The sequence below is a fragment of the Xenia sp. Carnegie-2017 genome, unplaced genomic scaffold (assembly GCF_021976095.1).
Source record: "Xenia sp. Carnegie-2017 unplaced genomic scaffold, XeniaSp_v1 HiC_scaffold_22, whole genome shotgun sequence".
In the NCBI taxonomy this organism is placed as follows: Eukaryota; Metazoa; Cnidaria; class Anthozoa; order Malacalcyonacea; family Xeniidae; genus Xenia; species Xenia sp. Carnegie-2017.
In genome coordinates, this window is record NW_025813485.1 from 8,334,582 (window position 1) to 8,357,995 (window position 23,414).

Below are 23,414 nucleotides of genomic sequence, written 5' to 3' on the forward strand. Positions count from 1 at the left end.
AGAAATTGTGTTGTTTCTCATTTATTGACCAGAAAATAGTCGTATGTCACTCGTATGTACTCGTATGTTACTCGTATGTACTTGTATGTTACTCGTATGTACTCGTATGTCACTCGTATGTACTCGTATGTTACTCGTATGTACTCGTATGTATTCGTATGTACTCGTGTGGTGTTTTAGTCACGATCCAACTTCAGTACTCAAGTACACAACTTCAGTACTCAAGTACACAACTTGTCAACTCAAGTTGACAAGTTTATATCGAATATTCTATATTTGGAAATGTCGTTGGCAACAAGGCTGAGTTGTCATACTGCAGAAAAACCGCCGCTGCTGCAGCCAATAAGATTGCAGGAAAACCTAGGATTCCGCCCGCTGCTGATGTGAAAAAATGATATATATGTTATTGAACAGTTGGAAGGTCCGTATGGAAAAAATAATTTCATGAAGTCACAAAACGGAAATTTACTTTTGAGACCGAAGGCGTCCTCGGTTGGTTTTAAGTTAAAAAAGTATAGGAGATTTTTTTTATACTAAAAACTGACTTGGCTACATGCAGCTTACATAATACATTTAATAAAAAAATTAACTTACATTGTGGGGCATGTAGAGTAGTTACATTTTAAAATTTGAAGCCTACTTCAGATAATATACTTTGCGGGACTTGCTCCTGGCAAAGTCTTTGATCAGTTCATCGAAGTCAATCTCTCTGAGAATATCGAGATCAATGCTCATTATAGCAAGATGGCTGAGTTTACTGTGTTTCATTAATGTGCGTAATCTGGTCCATCAGGTCTTGATAAACGTCAGTTTACTAAATGAACGTTGGCCAGCACAGTTTGTTACTATGAGGTCCAAATAGATCGGCAGGATTATCTCGACCTTTGTAAATGTATCCACAACGTTTTTCTCCATCAAAAGTTTGTAAAAGTTATGTTCCTTTCCAAATTTTTTATTAGTTTTCTCGCTACAATCTTCGTTATAAGAGAAATGAACCAGGAATGATGCAAACTGTACTAGTTAAATTCTCAGTGTTCGCTACACATCATTTATGAACTCGGAAACCAAAAGTGCGGCTGCAGCTTTGATTTCCTTATCATCCATTGTTTCTATACTTTGCAAGAAATCGAACAAAGAACATGTCTGTTCATAAGCGTCTAGTCGTTGCTGCACTGAACTTGCAAAAAATTTTGAGCCCAATCTTTCTCAGCTATAGAGACAACAGCATTGACGTCTTCTGATCGACTGTAATCCAAACGATTGAGGCGCACACTTTGTTTGCACGTAATGTTAAAGCTTTCTCGTTTTGAGCGCACAAAACACTACAATGATTTAAGCATAGCCACTGCTGTGTTTAGACCAAGCTTAGAATCTTGCAATTTATGACTTGTGGCACTGATTCTGTCAAGAATGTCACACCAAAAGACAGCATAGATACCAGTCTCCAATTTGAACATCTTGGCATTTGCTTCAGAGCATGCTTTATTCATCTCATTTTTATTATTTGCTATCTTAGAAAGAGCTTGATGAATTGAGTTATAACCTTGTACGAGTGCTTTTAATGCGTCGGACCGACATTACCAGCATGTAGTAGAAATTCTCTATGGCATTATAACATTACCAGATTCACCGGTTTTTAGTGAGTCAGCGAGAACTTATTAACGGTGTGTAGAAATTGTGAAGAACCCATAAATTGCTTCTACAAATCAAAAAATTTCACATCTGCTTAGCAACATTCAACTGCTGCTTGTCCAACTAAGTTTACTGAATGTCCAGCACAGGCATTTGTATGATCTCTGTCTGAATCGCCATGATTCTGAATTTGTGTTGCCGAAGGAAATCATCATATTCAGCTAAACGTTCTAGTATTCCGAAAAAATTCCCATTATGTGGAGAGCTAAATGATTCAATTTCTCCAAGAGGAGGAAGGTCTCGCTCACATGTAAATTTAAGTACACTTACCTCTCGTTTTCGATCTTCTTTTGAATTGCAAAATCTATACGTCTAGTTTTGCTTGCACGGCTGGCTACTGCCAAACCTGATTGAACATGGATTTTTGACTATCATGGGCACACAGTCTCATTAGCGTGTTTCCAGTCATAGAATCCATCAAGAGTGATTTGAGATCTTGCTGTTTTTATGCACTAACCACTAGCTTGCAACAGAAGCAGTAAACTCGACCATTTGCTGGAGAAAAGCAAAACCAGGAACTTCTTACAACTTCTCCATTTGAGTTTCTTCGGAAAAATATGTCTGGTGTAAATTTTCGACTTACGTTGTTTGGATCTTGTTGTACAGCTGGTTTTGTATTGAGAGAGTTAGTATTACTGTGACTAAGATCGCGAGGACCTTTTTACAGTCCAAAAAGTCATTGCATTCTTCCGTCATAAATTCTTTGGAATGTTGTATTCTTAAGTCATTGCATTCTTCCGTCATAAATTCTTTTGGAATGTTGTATTTTAAAATTATTAAAATACAACATTCCAAAAACCTTTCATTAGACTGGATTCTAGACTTTTTTTACTGAACGCAGTCAACGAATTATACTAAGTGCCGACTGCTTCTCCGATTAGAAAACTGTGCTTGCAGGTGTTCCTCAAGGAACAAAGCTTGGTCCTTGGTTTTTCTTAGTAATGATAAATGACCTCGACTTAACTAACAACAAGAGTCTTTGGAAATACGTAGATGACTCAACTATGTCTGAAGTTGTATTCGAAGGCTAACCTAGTTTAATGCAATTAACGAATTTTTCTCAAAATCTAGATATGATGGTATACAATTAAAGGAATCCAAATGTAAAGAACTTTGTATCGGGTTTTGAAATAGAAAAATAAATCTTGATTCCATCATTATCAATGACAACGAAATTGAAGTGGCCCAGAGTGCGAAGCTACTCGGATTAACTATCACCGACAATTTAAATGGAATAAGCACATTGAAACAATCTGGAAGAAAATTTCAACTCGTCTATACTTTCTCCGACAGTTAAAACGGGCGAAACTAAAAGACCTTCTGTTGTTCTATACCACCTGCATATGACCGGTCGCTGAACATGCATGTGAAGTCTTTCATGACTCGCTAACAAAATACCTTTCAGACGAACTGGAATGTTTACAGCGTAGAGCTTGAAAAGTAAATCTCACTGATCAGTCGTACGAAGTCTCGCTTAATCAATTGTGTCTATTGTCCTTGTTTGATCGTAGACAAACTTTGACTAGTAAGTGTTTCCAGAAAATAGTTAATGATCCACATGACAAGTTGTACCACTTATTACCGCTGTTAAACTCTTCTGAGAAATTCCTGAGAGAAAAAAGAAAATTTCAGGTTCCAAATTTGACTCTGAAGATGACTACCGCTAAGGTTGTCGAAACGTCAATCAACAACAACAAAAACAGTCCTTCTCAGGACTATACTAACCTGGACAATCTGCATCTACAAACATGTAACGATACTCCTTGGTTCAAACCGTTTACTACAATAACACTTACAGAATTGTTAGAAAAATATTCTTTTGAAAATATTTCAAGAAAAAAGTAAAAACAAACGACACAAATTTTTTGCCAAAAAATAGCAACACAAGTGTCGTATAATATACGTAAACTTACAAGTCATAAGCGTATCTAATTATCGGTTGAGTGAAGAAATCTCATCAGAGTACTGTTTTGAAAGAAAAGTTGTTGACAATTTAGTATTCATAGCAAAAATGGTTTTTAGTGAAAATGATAAAAAACCAACTGGTAAAATTTGTGAGAAACCTCGAGAACTTCTCTTTCCGCAGTTTTGACCACAATGATGTGTCATGAAATCTACGAAAGGACGTTCGGCAAATTAGAAAGAGTTAGACAGTTATTGGATCATTTGATTGAACATTGACATACAATATATCTTAGATAAGTTTTGTGTAAACAATATTAAATATGTAATATTATTTCAACTTTGTTTATTCATGATTCATCTATTTCATTTTTAAACATATATACTAGACAGGCTACGACACGTAAGCGTTGCGCGTCTATTTTTCATAGGTTTATTATTGCTTAATTAAGCAATTGCGGTGACATGTAATTGTTGTTTTGTTTCTTGCAATGCATTCTTATTTATATACAAATGGAGTAATATCGCTTTCCTTTAACAAAGTTTTTGATGGCGTTTAAGAAATTCTGTTTAGACTTTATTAAAGAAGTTGCAGCCTGCATGCATTTTCTACATTACAGAAAGGTATTGTTGTCTTGTGATTACAATTTTCACCTGACTTTGATAAAAAGACTTACGTGATAATATATGATATGGGTAAGATGAAGGGCTTGGCACATTTAGAGAGATTTCTATATAGTCTAATGCTTTAACTTCTAATCATGCATTTCGCTGAGAAACCGTTTGTGTTGTGCATTTGCTGCACAATTTAAGTCAATTTGTCTGATTAAGAGACTTTGCTGAGCTGTAGCATCACAGACAAAAACAAGTTATGACATTAACTTCGCAAGCCAAGAGAATACATTGAAAAATTATAAAACTATATATAACCAAATAATTATACACAGACAGTTATGGTAAAGTGCATGCAATGAGGGTACCGTGTCTTAGAGTATGATATTTGTATATTTGTTAATTTCAATTAATGTCTTGCATGTGTAAGCGCACTCAGCGTCACAAATGAATACGACATCAGATCTCCAAGGAGAACAGTTTGATTCAAACGTTACAGAGTACTAGATTTCTTTTCTCATTGGCTACGCTTTTTGATAAACAATTATTGGATGATGACGATGCATGATATTAAGAATTATTCAAGACCTAGGTCAACGTTATCTGCCGAAGTGAAGCTGATCGAGGGGGGGATAACATTGACCAAGGTCTGAATATTTCTTAATATCATGCGAAAGCTGAATTGAAGAATTGTTTATTATTCACTTCAACTAACTGAAATATTATTAAAACATATCAATGTAAAGCATTTCTAAAACCTTTGCTAAGTTGTCCTTGTCGGACGGTTTATTCAAGTTCGTCTGCTTTAAATATGTTGTAAAATTCGTTTAAAGCCAGCTTTGCCGCTTTTTAGTGTTTCTGCATCCTTTTCGTTCAAAATCTTTCGCATATCGTTTTTAGAAACTGTGGCAAACATCGCTATTATTTGACTTTTTACAAAAAATGGCGTCAATAACTGTATAAAATATTATTTTTAGATATGACGCCATAATTACAGTTATCGAGAATTATTTGCAGGTAGTTGACCAATCAAAACATACATTGTTTACATAGTAAATAATAATAGTTTGATTTACAAGATAAAATGGAATTGGATAATAAAACTTACAAATCATAGCGACATAAATATTCTGATCTGTCAGATTTGTTAAATTGACCAAGCGCTTGACTTTGTCATCTTTAATTTTCAGAATACTTTCCCATTCTCGGAAAAAGTAAGGATTTAGTATTTTAAAAAGTTCTGAGCATTCTTTTAACCTGTTGCCGTTTAAAGCTGTTAGAGAATTCGCGCCCTTGAGACAAAATATGTTTGCGTTGTATGCCTTAAATGGTAAGGTTTGTTATAAACATTACCCTTCCTCATTCCTCATTCCTCATTGCCCTTCCTCATTCCTGCCAATTATCAATTATGCCAAGTGTAGGAAGTGTCGCTATATCACTTGCTCTAAGCTTGTGTCATGCAAACAGCAAAAAATAAAATCAAGAATGCATTAATGCTCCATTTCCGTTAAGTTGGTGAGTAAATACGCTGTTCTGTGATGTGTAATATGTCTCTCCCGTTCGATGCGTGGGTGATTAATAGAACTTTAAAGAACTATTGGTTCAAGCTGCTTGCTAAAATTGACTAAAAAATACAGGCGTTTATCACGAAAGGCTTTGAGGACGATTGACTATAGGTTTTTGCCAGAGTGAGTTTTTTGTGTGACGAGTAAATCATTTTGATCTATAGTTACCTGTGCATGAGCTTCGTGACACTACATATATATTGACAAACCGTTATTCAAGCACATCAAATATCATGTGCCTTTGACATTTTCTGTTCTGTCATAATCACCGAATGTATATGTAGAAGCTTTTTCAAATTCAGTTAATTCTATTTGCACATACTCCTTTTGTTACGTGCATTTGTACATTTTTTATACTTTTGCTTAGCAAATTTAGTTTGGTAATATATTTGTATACACTTAACTTTAAATAAAATTAAAGTACTTGAAAATTGAAAGCCGTACGTTTTGTATGTTGAAAGCAACAATTCGAAGAAACACACTTTTGAAAGGTCTAAATGACTCTAATTTATTTAATTTATTGTAATGCAATATGTATAGACGTTATGTTCGTAATTGAGGAAATTCTTTTGCGCGTTACACTCTACTATATTACGGTAAAAGTTCTTAACCTTTCCCTCAAGCTAGTGTGGCCGGTATTTCTCTATTGAATTCATGTATCGTTCATTCTTCTCCTGGTTGAACTTATCAGAGAATGGTTGAATTGTAACTATGTGTTGGCCATTCCATTTCATGTATATGACATTAGAGATTTACGTTGCACGGCTAGTTGCGACGGCGACATCTTGTTTTTCACATCGCCGGCGCAAGCGTATTTTTAGTTTACCCAAATTTACAACGCCGCCGCAGGTCCGGATTTGCCTTATTGGAAATACGAAGAGTTGGATTTAGATAAATTAAGCGACGACGAGTGTAAAACAGAAATTCGGTTTATGAAATCACACAATTACACTCTTGTGGATGCTTTGAGGCTACCACAATTTATTACATGTTATAACGGCCTTAAGGTTGATAGAGTTGAGGCATTGTGCATATTTTTGAAATGTTTGGCCTACCCTTGTCGATACCTGGATATGTTGTCAAGATTTGGTAGACCAGTCCCTCAACTCTGTATGATCAGTAATGCTGTCATAAACTTTTTATACATGGAGTGGAACCGTTTGCTGTTAACATTTGATCAACCATGGTGCGCTTTGATTGGCTCAGAAACATTTTGCCGGTCCATTATTTTCCGTTATGGACCACGGTCCAAAACGCGTAATTTTTCAGTCAAATGTAAACAAACTTCGTAAAGCAAATAGGAAAAAGAAAAAAAAACGAAACAAAAAACCATTTACGAATGTGAGTCTAAGGAAGAACACTTGGAAAACAGTTTAACTTTCCAAACGATACAATTTGAAACGATTTATATTTTACTGACAAAAACTAGAAAAGTGTAAGCCAACCCGTACAAAACAGCAATGACGAGAAAGAAAGCAAGCTTCGCTTCAGGCCAAATTGCCAAATAATAAACCTTTTAATAACCTCGCTTTCTCGGTGTTTACTGAGAAATATCAGACCTCTGTCTTTTTGTACAAGACCTCGCACTCGGTTATTAAGGGCTTATTAAAGACGAACAGTGTAGTTCTACTCATAATATGAAATCTGTGAAATCGGTGCCACTCCTTTTCCATTCACTATAAAGTTATATAAGAAGGCAAACTCGTTTTTTGAGCCTGTATTCCTTATGGAATACGGCGATTTTAAGATGTTTGACGTTCATTTCAGTTTTTAACTTTTGATAGCAAACAATCACATGTTGGTGTAAACTTAAATGATGATGAGGAATAATCTATATCAAAGAGAAGAGCTTTGCGATGTGGCATCACATAATAAAGATAGACTTTCGCTCTATTCAAAAGACTTTCAAATCATCAGTTTCTTTTTACGTTTTCTATCGCTTTGGCGTCCTTTATCTGCGGGCTATCTAGAAAGGTATGTGTATCCAATCACAATAAATCTCTTGCTGGCTTTTAATTTCATTCGCAATGCCATACAAGGATATGAAAAATCCGGCTTGCTCAACATTCAGTTTTTGTACATGGGGCACGAAATCGTAGTGTGGATTGGCCATATTCTTGCAAACCGCTACTTTGCCTCGAGAGATTTGGAAAACAATGTCCTTTCTCCGCTACAACCGTTAGCTGGCATTAGGAAAGTCTTGTGTCGCAAACTTCGAATTTTTAACGCTTTTGTCGTTGCGTCGATGCTGTTCTTTTCCATTATGTTGTGGACTCTCTACATCGTGACAGGTGTAACTTGGCACCATGGTGCTAACAAAGTTTCAGCAGAATTATCTTTTCTCCATGGCTAGACTGATAACGTTGTCTATGGCCTCTTATCGTCGCAATTGTCCACGATGTAGGAGTAGGACTTGCACTTTTCTGGACACTGGCACTTCTATTTGTTTGCTTTGCAGCTCGTTTGAAAATCCTGGAGAAAATCTTTTTAAAATGGACGCAGCCTTCAGTCGATGCCGTTTCGTGTTTCGTACAAGTTTATGCAAAACCAGTGAAGCAATCGTGGAAGAGATTGTCTTGGTGGTTCATTACGCAAAATGTTGTTGCTCTTGGCATACCACTATACGGTTACAGCTTGGCTCAAGCCATATCAGGCAGTGACGAACAGCGTTCAAGATATCTTCCGCAGTTCATTTGTTATCTGATTTTCATCGTGACGATATGGCTCGCACCAATATTCGTTGGGGAACTAATCAAGCGGCGGGAAAAAAAGTTCGAAGAGCGAATAAATAACGTTTGCCCATGGTTAATTGATGCTAATTGTTCTTTGCTGATTGTCCTCGCAAATTCACGCCATGTATTTCAACAGCTGCCATTTGAAGATTTAAACGACCCTCCCACCCTCCGACACCTAAACATCGACCTTTCGATTAAGTCCATCAAACAATAGTGATGAATGGTGAGTTATTGGCATTTTAAGTAATCATAAATTTAATTCATGTTGGAATATACCGAATATTCTTCAAGAGCAAACTTTCAGATTTGCAGCACCTGTGAAAGCAGCCCAGACGCCGTACCTCCCCATCTCAAGAATTCACATGACTAACGCTTGCTTTTGCAGAACAATATACTAAAGTATTTTTTTCTTTATTAGTAAGCAGTGATATTTCTTAATTTCGTGCAATTTGATTGGCTGCTGCAGAGGGTGACTTTTACCATCTCTTGGCCGTTGTCCAATAGTGATATTTTTTGGCAATGAATTTGTTTACAAAGTGAAATTTACATCTTAAAATGTAATTTCAAGCCATGCAAAGTATTCAAGAAGGAAACAAAACGTAGCATATAAAACAATCAAATTTTAGTCTTAAGAAGTTACATCGGCTATACTACAACGCAAAATTCTTCGTTGCAATAATAAAAAAACTAATTTGTATTAAATTGCTGTTTAGGCCGAGCTCTACTTGAAAAATATTTTCACTAGGCTTCAAAAAATGTTGTGAAAATATTTTTCACTACATTCTTTGCATATGGCAAATATAATATATATGTATTTATACTTTTTTATTACTGACATCAAAAAAATTAAGATCTCTCTTTTCCCTTCTTTTATTTTTAATTTACTGTGCAAACTGAATTAATTTGATCCTTTGAAATTTGATTAAAACATGTTCGCGTAGCATGGTATGTGTTGGACATTACTTTCTTACCAAAATACTTGAGAAAAATTTTTCCATTTTTAATATTTTTAACATTCAGATATGCCATGCTTCTTTGTACCAGTCTTCCTTGGTCTTTGGGATTCTTGGATCTGTAGTTTGGTTAGCATGAAATAACAGCGATTTGGTTCCAAGAAACTTTACAAAAACTATACCGTGTTTCTTGTGTACTCCTGGAGTGGTGGTGGGATACAAGGCACGGTTCAATGACGTCCCTCCCTCGGCAACTTTGTATGTCTTATCATACAAGTAAGCACCGCGCACACTTCCCCCGATATAGCCACCTCCTCCTCCAGGAAGTAAACCAGATGCACCACCACCACCAAACCCACCATTGGCACCTCCTTTGTCATAACCGTTGTCGCTATCACCTGTTACTAGGTTGAACTTACGCCGCCTTATAAAACCTCCTTTTCCGCCATGTTCGAATGCTTTTCCTCCCCAACCTTTTAGATAGCCTGCGCCATCTCGATGAAAACCACCTCCAGCTCCGGCAATGCAGGCGTGGTTTTGACTAGTTTTCATTATGGTAATGTTCCTTTGAGGATCGTAGAGATGTCCTCCTTTTCCTATTTCAGTAAGATATTCTTTCTGTCCTGGCCCACCGGATGAGTACATGCCTAGAGAAAATGTTGCAAAATTATGCATATTTTCACTTTAAAGCTATTACACCAAAAATGGAGAAACCAAGGTCCTTATATTGTTTTAGATGCTTATCAAGGGGGCGTTTGAACGATGAACGACACTGCAGGAACAATATATTTATAACGTGTTGAATGCATTATATTTTTCCAAATGCATGCCTCATAAAGTCGTTAATAGAAAAAATATAAATGGAACATTTGCCAATCAAGATGAAAATTATATTATCTCAGCTTAACTTTTTTTGTGCCCAACTAAAGCATTCAATCGACATTAAATTCTTTCCTATACCAAATTTACGTGTTGAAATGTGAATTAAATTCACTGCTTCAAATAATGTATTGAATATTATTTTCGACTGAGCTTACCATAGTGGTATCTCTAAAAATTCTTTTATTTACTACCTACCAAGTTTGGGAACTCCTCCACCACCTCCACCGCCAGCGATCATAAGTGGTTCATCTTCACTGGATGTAATAAAAGTACCACCACCTCCAGATCCAGCTCTGAAATGAGTCAAATGATCTCGTTCACCATGATGACCAACCAAAATTTTTAACACTGCTCCCTCCTTGAGTTTCATTTTCCCTGTCAATTTTGCACCTAGTCCTCCTTTTAGGCGTCCATTGTGTCCGGCATAAAGGCCATCACTCCCTGACGCTCCGTATACTTCAAAGTACCACACTCCAGTTATTGGAATCGTCCACAACTGTATGCCACGGATGACTTTAACTTCTTTTTCCAAAACGGTTCCTTCGTACTCTTTACAATGTGTCGGACCCAAATGCCCCGACCGACCGAGATTCGTAAACACGCGTACTAATTAAATTAAACTAAAATACAGAAAATCCGCAAACACCAGTTGAGATATTGTTTATAGTATTAACTTAATGAGGACAATTGCCTCCAAATTTGGGCCAAAAAAGTTGAACTGCTGTTTCGGTAAGCAACACTCTTTCATTAAGTGTTAGCAAAAGTAAAACACGAAAAACATCCCTTATATTTCTTAATTTATGCACCTAAATTAAGTAAAGCAGTGCAAAATTTGTCAATGAACAAAGCAAACATTGAAAGATTTTGACACTTACAAAAAGACAGAATGCAACTTACCAATCGTTGGTTTTTTCCCAGCTTTATTATTAGTTTTCAGCACAGCTATAGCGCCAACTGCAACAACGGCAATAACTAAAATTGCGACACAAAGTGCTACAAAGACAGCGATCTTTTTCCTTCGTTCTGCTACACTCGCGTGCCCTTGGCGTTTTGGGGGCGCCATTGTCTATAGCGCGCGTGTTATAAATGCATTGTGACGTTGCATTGATTAATGATGAAAAAATTTTGGATAGAAAATTTATACGTACTACGTACATGAAAAACAAGCAAACCTGAAATTACTTTAAAGTGAATGGTTTGAGTCTGGGAGTATCGTTAAATGTTTGTAGATGTGGATCGTTTAGGTAGGCAGAGTCACGAGGACTATTGTTGTTGATGTTGACTGACGTTGCGACATCCTTAGCGGTAATTGACTCTGAAGATGACTTCCTCTAATATAAGGATGTCAAAACGTCAATCACATCGATCAACACCAACATTCCTTTTCTGGACTCTACTAATCTAGACGATCTACACCTACAAACATCTGAAATTTTTTCTAAATTCTTATTTATGTTAGTATTAACCATCAAAGTAAATGCAAAGATTTAAATTCCTGGTAAACTCAGAATATAATGCTGTTATCATACAAGTTAGATTTTACTTTCTAAACAGCCTCCCAGCTTTAAAATCATCACAATCTCATAAAGCATTAGTTGTTGTGGCTTCAGGCTATATATAGAGCAGCAGGAGTTCTGTTGGTGCAATCTTGATCCCTACATGCTTCTTTACTTTTGAAAGAAACAAAGCACAACTTGACTTGTTATAAAATCCTTTATAAAAACTAAAACGTACATCTTCAGTCATAAGTTTACTTCAAGGCTTGCTAAAACTGATTAGATCATAACATATCTGTATAAAGTATAAAGACGTGGAGCGAAATTGAAAGTGATTTTTGTTGGGTGCAACCGTTCAAGCTTTACATTACGTTGGGTGCAACCGTTCAAGCTTTACACTAATTTTTAGTGTTATTACTAGTTTAAGTAAAACTGACTTCATCTTGAGAAAAAATTCTTTCCCTTCTTATCTTTTTTCTTACAATTTCGACATTTTCTCATTTGCAACACAACCGCGTGAAAGACCTGTTTCACGTTAGTGTTGCTCAGTGCCGAGCTTTCGTGGAACAGACACTCGTGCTCTATGGCGAAATCGCTCGCTTCTTGGTGACTCACAATCCTGTCATGAGTAAGATCCACTTTGTTACCAACTAAACCAACGCATGTAAGACCACCTGGTGCTTTCATTTTCTTCACTTCCCGTATTAGTTTAACGAGCTGCTTTGCCGTCTCAAAACTCATGCGATCGGTGATAGAGTAGACGACGAGGAAACCCTGGTACTCATTGTGGTAAACGTGTGGTTCGTTCTAAAGTATCCACCAAAAAACGCAAGTTGACAATGTGAAAGATGACAATATGAATACAGTTTTACATGCATGATTGATCACTGAAAATACTCTGATTTCTTAAAGAATATGTATCAGCCAAGATGTCTTTCGCGCTAATCACAGCAATCGAGAAAATGGCGGATGTTGTTATTGTAGTCCATGCAAATTATACAAACGATAATAATTAATGTAAAATTGAATTTTCAATAGATGTTTTTTGCTAACTTTTGACATAAATTAGACGAGGTATTGACGAAATTGAATTCAGTGTGCCACAACCTCAAAAAGTAACGATGACACATAAGCAACAGCGCGCAATGCATCCTGGTTGACACACATTCTATGTGTTGACTTGGAATTTCACATTCTTCGAAAAAGGAAGTTTATCTTTGGTCATTAAGTTTAATACATCGATTCACCTGCTTTCTCGCACAAATTTTGTAAGTTTTGTATTTTTAAATAAAAATTGAAACAACTTTGAAATATCGCATTACTGATGTTAAAGAGAAAGGGCATTAACATACTGTATTTGCAGTATCAAATATCTTCATATCGGCAGCTTCTTCGTCAATCACTTCTGTCATTTCACAATTGAATTCTATGAAAACAATACAACATTAAGATGCATTTCATTGCATTATAGCTAAACGCTGATTTATACAGAAACATAAAATGTTCTCTAACATAGAAAAGTTCTATAAGAATTAAGTACTTAACAATAAAAAATCATAATTCCATAAATATGTAGTTACTTTTCATATCTAAGGCTGAGCAAACACGTTAGCCATTAGTTTTTGTAATTTTCAATGTTACTACGTGCGCATGCTTGACACAATAGCTTTCAACTCGCTTACCCGGGACAACTCGGGAAAAGGTGATAACATGAGCGAGCGAGACAATTTTCATCACGGATAACCGAGTTGCCCGGCTGTCAATAGCCGATATCCGGCAAAGCGAGTTGACTCTTTTACCATGTAATCATATTGCTTTTTTTTAAATAGTAAATCTTAAAGAGGCCGCGGCATCGGCAAAATTGTCTCACCTCGGCTAGCCGGGACAACTCGGTCCATGTAATCGGCCCATTAGGGCCTGTTTATTTGGAGCCGAGTTACCCGGCTGAGCGAGTTACTCGCCAAGCCGGGTAACTCGGCCCTTATATAAAATGAATGCATTTCCCGGTGAATCGTTTAAATGACACATCCGAGTAACTCGCCTAGCCGGGATCTCGGTTTGTGTAAGCGAGTTACCCGGCTAGGCGGGAGGAATTTTTCCACATAAACGAATTTGCCGGGTAACTCGGCGAGGTGAGAAAATTGGCTTTGTTGGTACGCATGCGTACTAAGCCTTGTACTTGCAGCATAATTATACAAAAAAACGTACACATATCATAATTTTCAATTTTATATTTACCCATTCCATTTTTGCTGTGAAACTGTGAGGCTTTTTAAAATCTCGCGCCTTTGCTCGAAGTTAGCATAGCCAAACTTCTTTTAAGACAAATGAACGGAAGTACTAGCCGAGTTACCCGGTGCCATATAAGCAGATTACTTTGTCTAACCCGGTTGAGCGAGTAACTCGCTCATCCGGGTAACTCGGCTCCATATAAACAGTCCCTTAGTAATACACGGCTGATTAGAAGTAGAGCATCGACTAATTTAACATAATATTACATTTCAAAAGAGCTCAGAGTAACTTTCGTGTTTTGAAAGCTAAAATTATTAAGCCCTTAATAACTGAGCTCGAGGTCTTTAAGGAGAAATATCGGACCGATGTCTTTTTGTACAGGTACAATATTTCTCAGTAAAGACCGAGAAAGCAAGGTTATTAAATGAATTATTGTATGGCATTATTTGACCTGAAACGAAGCTTGCTTTCTTGAACGAAGCCAGATTTCAAATGTCTTGCCAAAATTGTAGCAACAATGGTTGTTGCGTGTTTTATCAGAATTCGTATAAGTTTTTTTTATTAAAAATGAATGTTTATCTATTTGAAGTATTCTTTTTTAATCAAATTTTTTTTATGTCCAGACCAAGCAACTTTGTTGGAAATGTCATGTTTTCATTTGTAACATGTAATGTTTATTGATCAGGAAAACAACTTTATTGCCAAAATATCATACCTAACGTCGGAGAGTATTCGTAAATGAATTTTCCTGTTGAGAAGCGCACAAGGAGAGCTTAAAAAGAAAATATGGGAATTATTTTAAGTCTACTTATGCAGGCATATGAATTTAGCTTTACGTAGCCTCAGTAGCGAAACCAGCCTATTTTTTACTCCTTGGAAATATTTTTGCATTCAATCCCTAAAAAAACATTGAAAGATTGATTTTCTAAAAAAATGAATAACAATATCAGGAAAATTTGATAGAGAAAAAGATCGGATTGTTTACACCACTGCGAAGCAAAACACGTTTTACACAACGACACTTCGACACATTAAAATCGTCTCTGGAGGTTTTTATCACTGTCTCCTTTAGTACAAGGGCGGGCTACTTTTTATTCGCCTCAAATACAGTGCATTATTCGTTACCTTGCCCGCTTTAGTTGCTCTAATTGTGTCTTCTTTCAAAAATTCTCCATTTTGGTGCTATCAGCGGGTAGCAAACTCAACAAACGGGGGGTCACATACTGATATATGCATGCTCTGCAGTATAATAAGTTCTTTTCTACGAATGAAAACTTGCATGAATGAATATTTGCCCCCTCCCCTTTCTACGCTACTGATGTAGTATTATTATAAGTTGAAATTGAATGTTTAAATTAAACGAGCATTTTACACAATATAAGTGAATGGTTTGAGCCCGGAAGTATTAGCAAAGTATTTTAGCTACTTAATATTAATATTTTTGAGTAAGCAGGAACAAACTAGTTCTATCACCACAAGCACAATACGCACGGAAGTAGAGCAAAAGTTGAGTCACGATTGTCACCACTTAAACTAATCTTTATACCTTTCAAGTTTACCTCATTTGCACTTAAATAACGGCCACATCAACGACAAAAATCACTCTTAATTGTTTATTGTGCGGTGGAATTTTAAATAATTACGACCACTCTACGACATTGTGGAAACAAACATATTTGCTTTGTAGCGTTCTCTCACTTTTATCTATTTCTGTTGGGATAATCGTCTCATTCACCCGTTACTGACGTATTTTCTGGGTACGACGACACAGAGTCTTAGCTTTATATTTTATTAATTTATGTAACCTTCTCTAGGATTTTTTATTTAAAACATTCTGATTTATCGATTTAAAGTTATTAACAGGAATGAATTCGTTAAAGGCTTGACTCTTGAGCGGTGAGGTCAGTTTTTGTCAAATGCTGATTCATAACTAAAATAGCCAAAAATTGCACCGTTGGCTATTCTAATATCTTTTCTAATTTCGTTCTTAAAGTGGTTATGCAACGAATTTTTTGCTTTGCTTTTTATTAGCTTATTGAAATATTCGGCTTTTGAGAAGCAATCTGGTGCATAAATGACTTACGTGCGTTGAGAAAAAATTAATTAAATTTATCTCCAAACTTTGTCATTTCGTTCGAGCTTTTTTGCCGCCATGTTTGTTCGTTGTGACGTACAAACGAGTAGTATTTATTATCATGTGCGAGGTATTTGCCGTGATTTTACAAGCTTTTTAAGGGTAAAAACCAAATGATTTTGTTTGAAATTAAAACAGATCCTTTTAATACAAGTTATTCACGGATGTGCGGTAAAGAGTTCTCAAATAATACTTAATCACACAAATTTTGAGTATGTATAATACTACCTCTAATACAATTCATATAAGTACATTAGCGATAGTGTGGCATGTAAGATGAAATTTTTTTGTGCACGACGACCAATCTTTTGTATAAGAAAGCATAAAATGTCGAAACAAGCCCTGATGAACGGACATAATCCTTCAATAGAAAATAATACAAAGAAATAACAGTAGATCCACTAGAACTAGTGGTAGTGTTTATTCAATGAATATTATTTCTTTTGATATAAGTTGTTTGATGTTTAAAAATGAGTGATGAATAAAGAAAAGTAAATATTTTGACTTATTTGTTAAGTATGAAGTACAATTTCAATATTGCAAACGTATTTGATGGAAGGTATAATGGAGAACATATCGTGTCAGTAATGAATACATAAAATGTGTAACCAACAACACCTAGTACAGAGATTCTAGGCAAATAGTATAACACATCATGCTGTTCATGTGGGCAGCAGTCATTAAATCAAAAGGATTGTTTCATATTAGCTATTAAATGTTTGCTATTTACAGTGCAATATATTTGCTATAATTTGCAATTTCGATGCCCATGTAAGAGTTTATTAGGCAAACTACCAAGATGGGATGATAAAAGGCTTCAATAGCTGAATAAAAGAGTCATACTACTCAACTGGGTCAATATGATCAGTGTGGAAATGTCTTAATTATAAATATGTATAAAATGTAATCCACAGTCAGAGTTATGTAAATATTTGGATTTATAAGTTAGCTGAATTACATATCACGTACAAGAGACACTCAGATCTTCCTTGTATAAAGTTTCTTTGGTTTTGTTTCCACAAGTTCATTGTCTTTTACTACACTTTATTCGTGTTAATTGCACGTTCTTCTTTATGTTCTTGTTCGCACAAAAATTGACAAAAATCGCAACTTTAGGCGACTGTAGAAACAGTTGGAAAAGGCCAATTTTAATTCTGTTTTCAGAATTCTAATCAGAAAAGAGACTTTTATAAAATAAGCTCCTAAAAAGCTAAGTGAAAAGTTCGTTGCATAGCCACTTTAAAATATCAATAGTAACCTCCTTACATGCTATCTCCGTTGTTATGTTTTTCTTTCACTCGTTCTCATCCCTAAATATAGTTCCTGTCACCTTTCCAATTCTTATCAATCATAACGATAAATTAAGCTATTAAAGTATCTGTTTACTACAGCTAAATGGCATATGGCATCAGTTGTTTGCCAAGCTACAGATGCCAAGAGGTAATTTATACTCAACTTGTACATCTGTAATTAAGTCCAATTATCGGAAACGATATGATATAAAAACCAAATTCTTGGCTTTAGAAGGTTGAATTTAAATGGAAGAATGTATGAAAATAATTAGCAAAATGTGTGTTGCAAGGGAGATATTTTATCGAGTTGTCAAATTGTATTTCCTTACCTGATATAAACATAAACTTGTAGGTAAAGATCAACAAATCACACTTAAAGAGACATTGAAGTTAAAAACTGAAATAAAAGTGCACTCAAAAATCAATCCATCATAAATTAAAACAACATGGCCGCAACTCTGGAGTGAAAGATTACATATCGACGAGAAATAAGTTGTGACAGCCACACAAGTTGCAGATGTTCTAATCATGGTAATTAATGCACTTGCTTGCATGAAGGTTACCTGATTTTCCAACGCCTCCCTGACCGAGCAGCACAATATTAAAATCGCGGTCTTTAATGGAATTCATTTTTTTTACGTGGATTGGTTTAGAAGTGCTTGTTACCTCCATCGTTATCGCCAGAAAAACGACATGTATGTTGAGAGTCAACGGAGTAGTCATATGTTAAATTAAGATTTTAGTATTGTTATAATTTGCTTAATATGTGCATCCACATGAGGTCTTGAGCGCAATGCTCAAAGAAGGTCTGTGGAAATAAACTTTAACTAGAAACAAAGTATAATAGACCGCATGCAGGACTCCATAGAGAAGGCCCCGCTGTTCAAAGACAGTGCACTTCGAAAGAATCAGAACAAACACTTGGCGTTCTAATGCTTAAGCTCTTGTAATCTAACAAATTATATTTCAATCCCGCGGTGGATGCCATCAAAAGTTATTTGGTCGAATAGTTTTAGCCAAAGATGTGGCAGATATGTTTTCGTTTGTAAAATGACAGCGAGTTGTAAAGCGCTATTTACGAAGACAGACGCGGTAGAAGTGCGAGCAAATTTATTTTGAATGCAACCAATCTGCCTAAATGCAACCACCCTCTGGGAAGAGCGATAGCTAATGGCTATAAGGATGTTTTTTTTTGAAGCAAACATTCAATCAAACGTTCGGCCTTATGTCCAAATAAAATCATTCGTCTCGGAAAGAAATGGGACTTTAGGAGAACTATTATGGAAGATAAAACACGATCAGAGTCAGACCATAAGCGGCCCAATAAATCACTTAGCTAGCTAAATTTTATAAACAAAAGATAACTCGTCTCATTTCATCGTAATACAATTTCTACAAAGTTTGCGGCGCACAGTCTGTTACAATGGAATGGGACGAGTTATCGTTTGTTTCATACAATTTAGCTAGCTAAGTGATTTATTGGGCCGCCTATGATCAGACGTGGAAAAACAAAATTATAAGAAACTTCGAAAAATGGTTTATAATGTGATTATTTCCAATTGTGAATTTTGCTGTCAAATTTGCAAAACATTATGAGAAATTCGGCCTACCCTCGCCATTGAACAAAAAGCGCAATTTTAAATGGTGTTTCTAAAATGCAGTCGTCATTTGTAATTCACCTTGTAAAAAAGAAGTGCAGAGTAAACAATTATAAGTTGTACATTATAGATCGAAATTGTACCCATATAAGTCCTTAGGAAAAACTTTCGTTTCTCGTCAAAGACATTTTTCCTTGCTATCTCAATGTAACTCGAATGGAGTACAGAAAGATAAATATATCAGGACGTTTTTCCATTTTTCCGACAAAGGATAAATTACTTGATGAAAAAAACCATTAAGCCGCTCCAAATTTAGGTATAAAGGCATAAAGCTTTATCTCTATTTACCATCTAAGAGTATCATTGATTTTGAACGGTTAACAGTCGTAATGGTGATTGTTACCAACTACAAACAGCAATGAATGTATGTTTAATATCTTCGGTCAGGACAGATGTTAATGTTGGAGGTCGCTACCAGAGTAGAGTTAATATTTTTTGTGTCAAAGAAGAAAAGAATGTGGTATGTGTTAATTTGTTATAACTGATTCAAATAAAAGATGCCATCTTTATTGTAGACATGCGAGACGTTCTCGTCACAAATAAATGAAGTCGATAAACGACTGGCTTATCCGTGTTAAACTGTTTAGTGTTGCCCTCATATAATAAAGTTGCTATTATTATTAATGGTCAGCGATGTACACGAAAACAAACTGAATATCAGAATGTCTGCCTACCATTCACAAGAACAAGATTAATTTGAATTGAAATGTCATTTACACAGTAATAGTTATTTCAATCATGAAGTCTGTTCTACCCAAGCAGTATATTAATTAATACATACGCATTCCACTAGGACGAATTCAACTGAATAACAATATAAAACAGGCAACAGTTTGCCATCGACATTTAAAGCTCGAAGTAAAATTTAGAACATCGCAAAAGTTTTATGTCGTATTTAAGTCGTATTCTGAAAATTACTTCTACAACAGAGTTTCTTTTGCTCGTAATTAGCTACATTCCAGTAAATGTCATTGCCGATAGATATAAACTTTTTGAATAACTAGTCGCTTAATATTGCACGAGCTTGGTCATATTTAAGTTATAGTAAAAATGTTTATTTTCACTTTGTTATAATTTGTCATAGCCTTTTAATCATTTTTTCTTTTAATGGGAAGAGAAAGCGTGAAAATGAATGGTAATGATGGTAATAAGAATGTATGCATTCATAAAAATGTGCGCTGTACAACTTGTTTATGTAATAAAACTGCAAAAACAGCCAAACGTTCGACGATATACGTCCTGCCCATATATCTGTATGTTTCGACTTAACTTACCCCCGTGTTTCTAAGCGCGTTAATTATGATAAACTTTACAATATCCTCATCATTTATTTTTCTTCATACATGCGAATTGTATTTTTTGATTTTGTGCTAGCTGATCCTGATTGGCTGCAGCAGAGGCGGCTTTTTATAATATCTCAACCATAGATCATTACCTCAAACCAAAAGTGCTATTTTGTTGTAATGTATTAGCTTGCAAACTAAACTTTGTAGGATACAATCCAATTATAGTCACAACAAGCTATACATCGACAATTTTTCTTCGTTGTAAAAATAAAAAATAAAAACGTTATTTACCGTTTACGTCGTTACGTACTTAAAAAATATTTTTAGCACGGACCGCCAAATAACATACATTTATATCGACAGCATTTGCAGACAGAAACAAAACGTCTCAAATCTGGAAATGTTTAATATAGTACGAATTTACAATTGTAAATGTTTATAAAAGTAAATTAAAGTGGTAAAATTCTTACTGAGAACTATTCCTACTGTCAAGCTTAGACAGCAATTATGATTTTAATGCATAAAGAAGCAGCACTTTTATGTTACATTCACTACTTCAAAGCGATGCTAACATCAGCTTCTGTGAAAATAAATTGCAAATACATGACGTATGTCAGGAGCGGTAAAATACCCGCAGTTAAGTTATCCCAAATTACGATGTAAGATAGCTATACAACATTATACATGCTAATATTAAATAACAATCAGTGCACGTTATTTCTACTCATAGATCAACGGTAATACAATCATCACTCATGAAATCAAGTTAATCGAGATGCCTATTGCGTTGGCAAAAGGACAAACAATTTACATCTAAAATGTTCATTGATAGATGGTTATGCTTCGACCAAAGGATCGTCATCGGAGAAGCCTTGGATTAAGGGGGAATCCTCCTCCTCACCTGAGAAAAATAAAAGAAGTGAAAGAAAAAGTTGAACACGTAATATACTCCATTGCAGTGGAGCTAAATATAATTGAAGGGGTGTGGGTAGATGGTGTTGATGATTTGAGAAGGGAGAAAAGCAAGTCATTTCATGAATGGTGTGACAGTTATATGTACATAAACAACTGATCTCAAAATACCTTATGTAGACGTATATTGTTTATTTATTTGACTTCACGTGTATAAATAAGCAAGATGAGGGACGTATGACGATCGATAAATAGGGAGAGGGCCCAATATTTATATACGCATAATATTCATTGTGAAATCAGGTGTTTTCTACGGATTACAACAGGCATATGTAAGTATGCCCCCTCTAATTATCGATCTTACTGGGTCCGTGAGCATGAACACTAAAGATGGAGATAGTCAAGAACTTAAGACCAGTGAAATAGCACTTCACATTGGGGTGGACATGCATTGCCATTCACAGTATGATTTCAACACGAAATAAGATTTCCTTACCGGTATTATGATAGGTAATGCCTTGGTCAAAGTCATCGTTGCGTACAAGACGATAGAAGCTTCGATGTAATCGTCGTGACTTCACGACAAAATAGCCCAATGCAGCAAGCAACAAAAAGAACACTACACCGACCGGGACAGCCCAAATTATAATTTTATTCGATTTAGAACCTTTTCTTCCAGAACCTGTTAACATCACATAACATACATAAGTGCGTGGAGAAGTTTCAATGCGACCTGCTGTAAAACAGAACACGCATCATTAACAAAATACATTTTCTATATTTGGAAATAGAACATGGACATCCTGTGCGGATAAACTATGGCGTTCAGTGTTATTGCTATTCAAACACCACCAAGATTTTTTGTGGGTAGTACGCGGGAATATAGGGAATTTACATAAGAACACACACTATGGCAAAACCTTGTTAAACGAACAATGCAATTATGCTTCACGGAGAGAGCAATGCAATTATGCTCTCGGCAAATGTACAAAAACAGATATATGTAAATAAAATTACAACAAGGAATATCACACACTCGCTTCGTGTGACGAGTATACGTTGAATCAGACATTAAAACTCATCGCATTTCCTTTCTTATGGTAGACAAAATCATGAAATCACACGACGACGAATAACAACTCGGACTCGACAGACCACACTTGTCAACCTATACTACGACAATTACCCTAATTGGTTTTACATTGGTTTCACTTTCAAATTAATGAAACGACACTATTGATCCCGATCAATAAATATAAAATTCCTACTACATTTGACGTCTCACGCACAACTTTAGTATAGGTAATAGTACAGTTTCGACAGCAATTACGGATAAACATGCACGAGTGAGTTTTTTAAAGACTGCAATGAAATATTTGCAGTCTATGAAAACTCACGAGTGCATGTTTTTTTTTAATAATTGCATTGAGAAGTTTGTTTGGCTTTCACTGCTTTTCAGCCAATCAGGTTACACTTTTCTAAAGTGCTATTTCAGCTTTTCAAAAGTGCAATCACACATTTTCACAGTGCAATTATAGATAAACTACACTGCAATCAACCAATCGCAGTCGAGAAATATCTCAAAGTATATCATTGAAGTGCTAATGAAAACAAAATTCACCACACAGTTTTATGATTGCAAAGACCATTAAAATCGACTTAAGAACTTCTTCAGTTTTAATTCCCTTCTTTCTTGAGATATTTAAGTTTATTCAACTGTCGAATATGTGAATTAAAAGTTTTTCACCATGCGAGAAATTAATTGTCTTTAAAATGTTATTATGCAACGATATGTCACAGTGATGTGGATTTGCGTATTTAATAAAGTTAAATATCTCTAAAAAGAAGTAAATTAATACAAATCTATTCATGAAGTTATTGTGTTATTTCAAATGTGCAATACATTCAGAAAACCGCATGGTAAAATTTCGTTTCATAACCACTTTAAGAAGATGAAGAATAGATGTCGCGAAATAGAAACTTACGAGGCTCCCTCACTACTACTCCAGACGTATTTCCTATAAAAAATGGAATGGTTAGCATTGTATTTAGATACCCCAGTG

General features: G+C 35.5%; 2 protein-coding genes across 6 annotated transcripts in view; both read right to left on the reverse strand.

The window, feature by feature from the left end:
• Positions 1-12,035: 12,035 nt before the first annotated feature.
• On the reverse strand, positions 12,036-18,256 carry LOC124446971 (ras-related and estrogen-regulated growth inhibitor-like). 2 transcript variants are annotated; one of them, XM_046997865.1, is made up of 4 exons: positions 18,059-18,256; positions 14,785-14,841; positions 13,190-13,263; positions 12,036-12,644 (listed from the first exon to the last, which is right to left on the reverse strand). In XM_046997865.1, exons 1-4 carry the CDS (start codon positions 18,216-18,218, stop codon positions 12,276-12,278), a joined length of 660 nt encoding a protein of 219 aa, XP_046853821.1. In that variant the 5' UTR covers positions 18,219-18,256; the 3' UTR covers positions 12,036-12,275. The 2 variants fall into 2 exon arrangements, with proteins under 2 accessions (XP_046853821.1, XP_046853822.1); XM_046997866.1 differs by lacking the exon at positions 14,785-14,841 and having other exon boundaries at positions 18,059-18,255.
• Positions 18,257-20,827: 2,571 nt separating this feature from the next.
• Positions 20,828-23,414, reverse strand: part of LOC124447550 (sortilin-related receptor-like) — a 30,241-nt gene continuing 27,654 nt past the window's right edge. For 2 of the 4 annotated variants that reach the window (XM_046998519.1, XM_046998518.1), the window contains 3 exons: positions 23,337-23,369; positions 21,848-22,033; positions 20,828-21,340 (listed from right to left, as the gene is read on the reverse strand). In XM_046998519.1, coding sequence (XP_046854475.1) covers positions 21,276-21,340; positions 21,848-22,033; positions 23,337-23,369 — 284 coding nt within the window. In that variant the 3' untranslated portion in view covers positions 20,828-21,275. Of the gene's footprint in view, positions 21,341-21,847; positions 22,034-23,336; positions 23,370-23,414 lie in introns of those variants that run through there. The other 2 variants (XM_046998520.1, XR_006948748.1) reach the window with 2 other exon arrangements.

Bases quoted from the DNA above. Each gene is read 5' to 3' on its own strand.
- LOC124446971 (XM_046997865.1), bottom strand. From the start codon at position 18,218: ATGACTACTCCGTTGACTCTCAACATACATGTCGTTTTTCTGGCGATA. The intron at 14,842-18,058 runs GTAACCTTCATG...TTTCTTTTTAAG, and splicing joins GGGAGGCGTTGGAAAATCAG to CTCTCCTTGTGCGCTTCTCA. The intron at 12,645-13,189 runs GTATGTTAATGC...TGGATACTTTAG, and splicing joins TATTTGATACTGCAAATACA to AACGAACCACACGTTTACCA.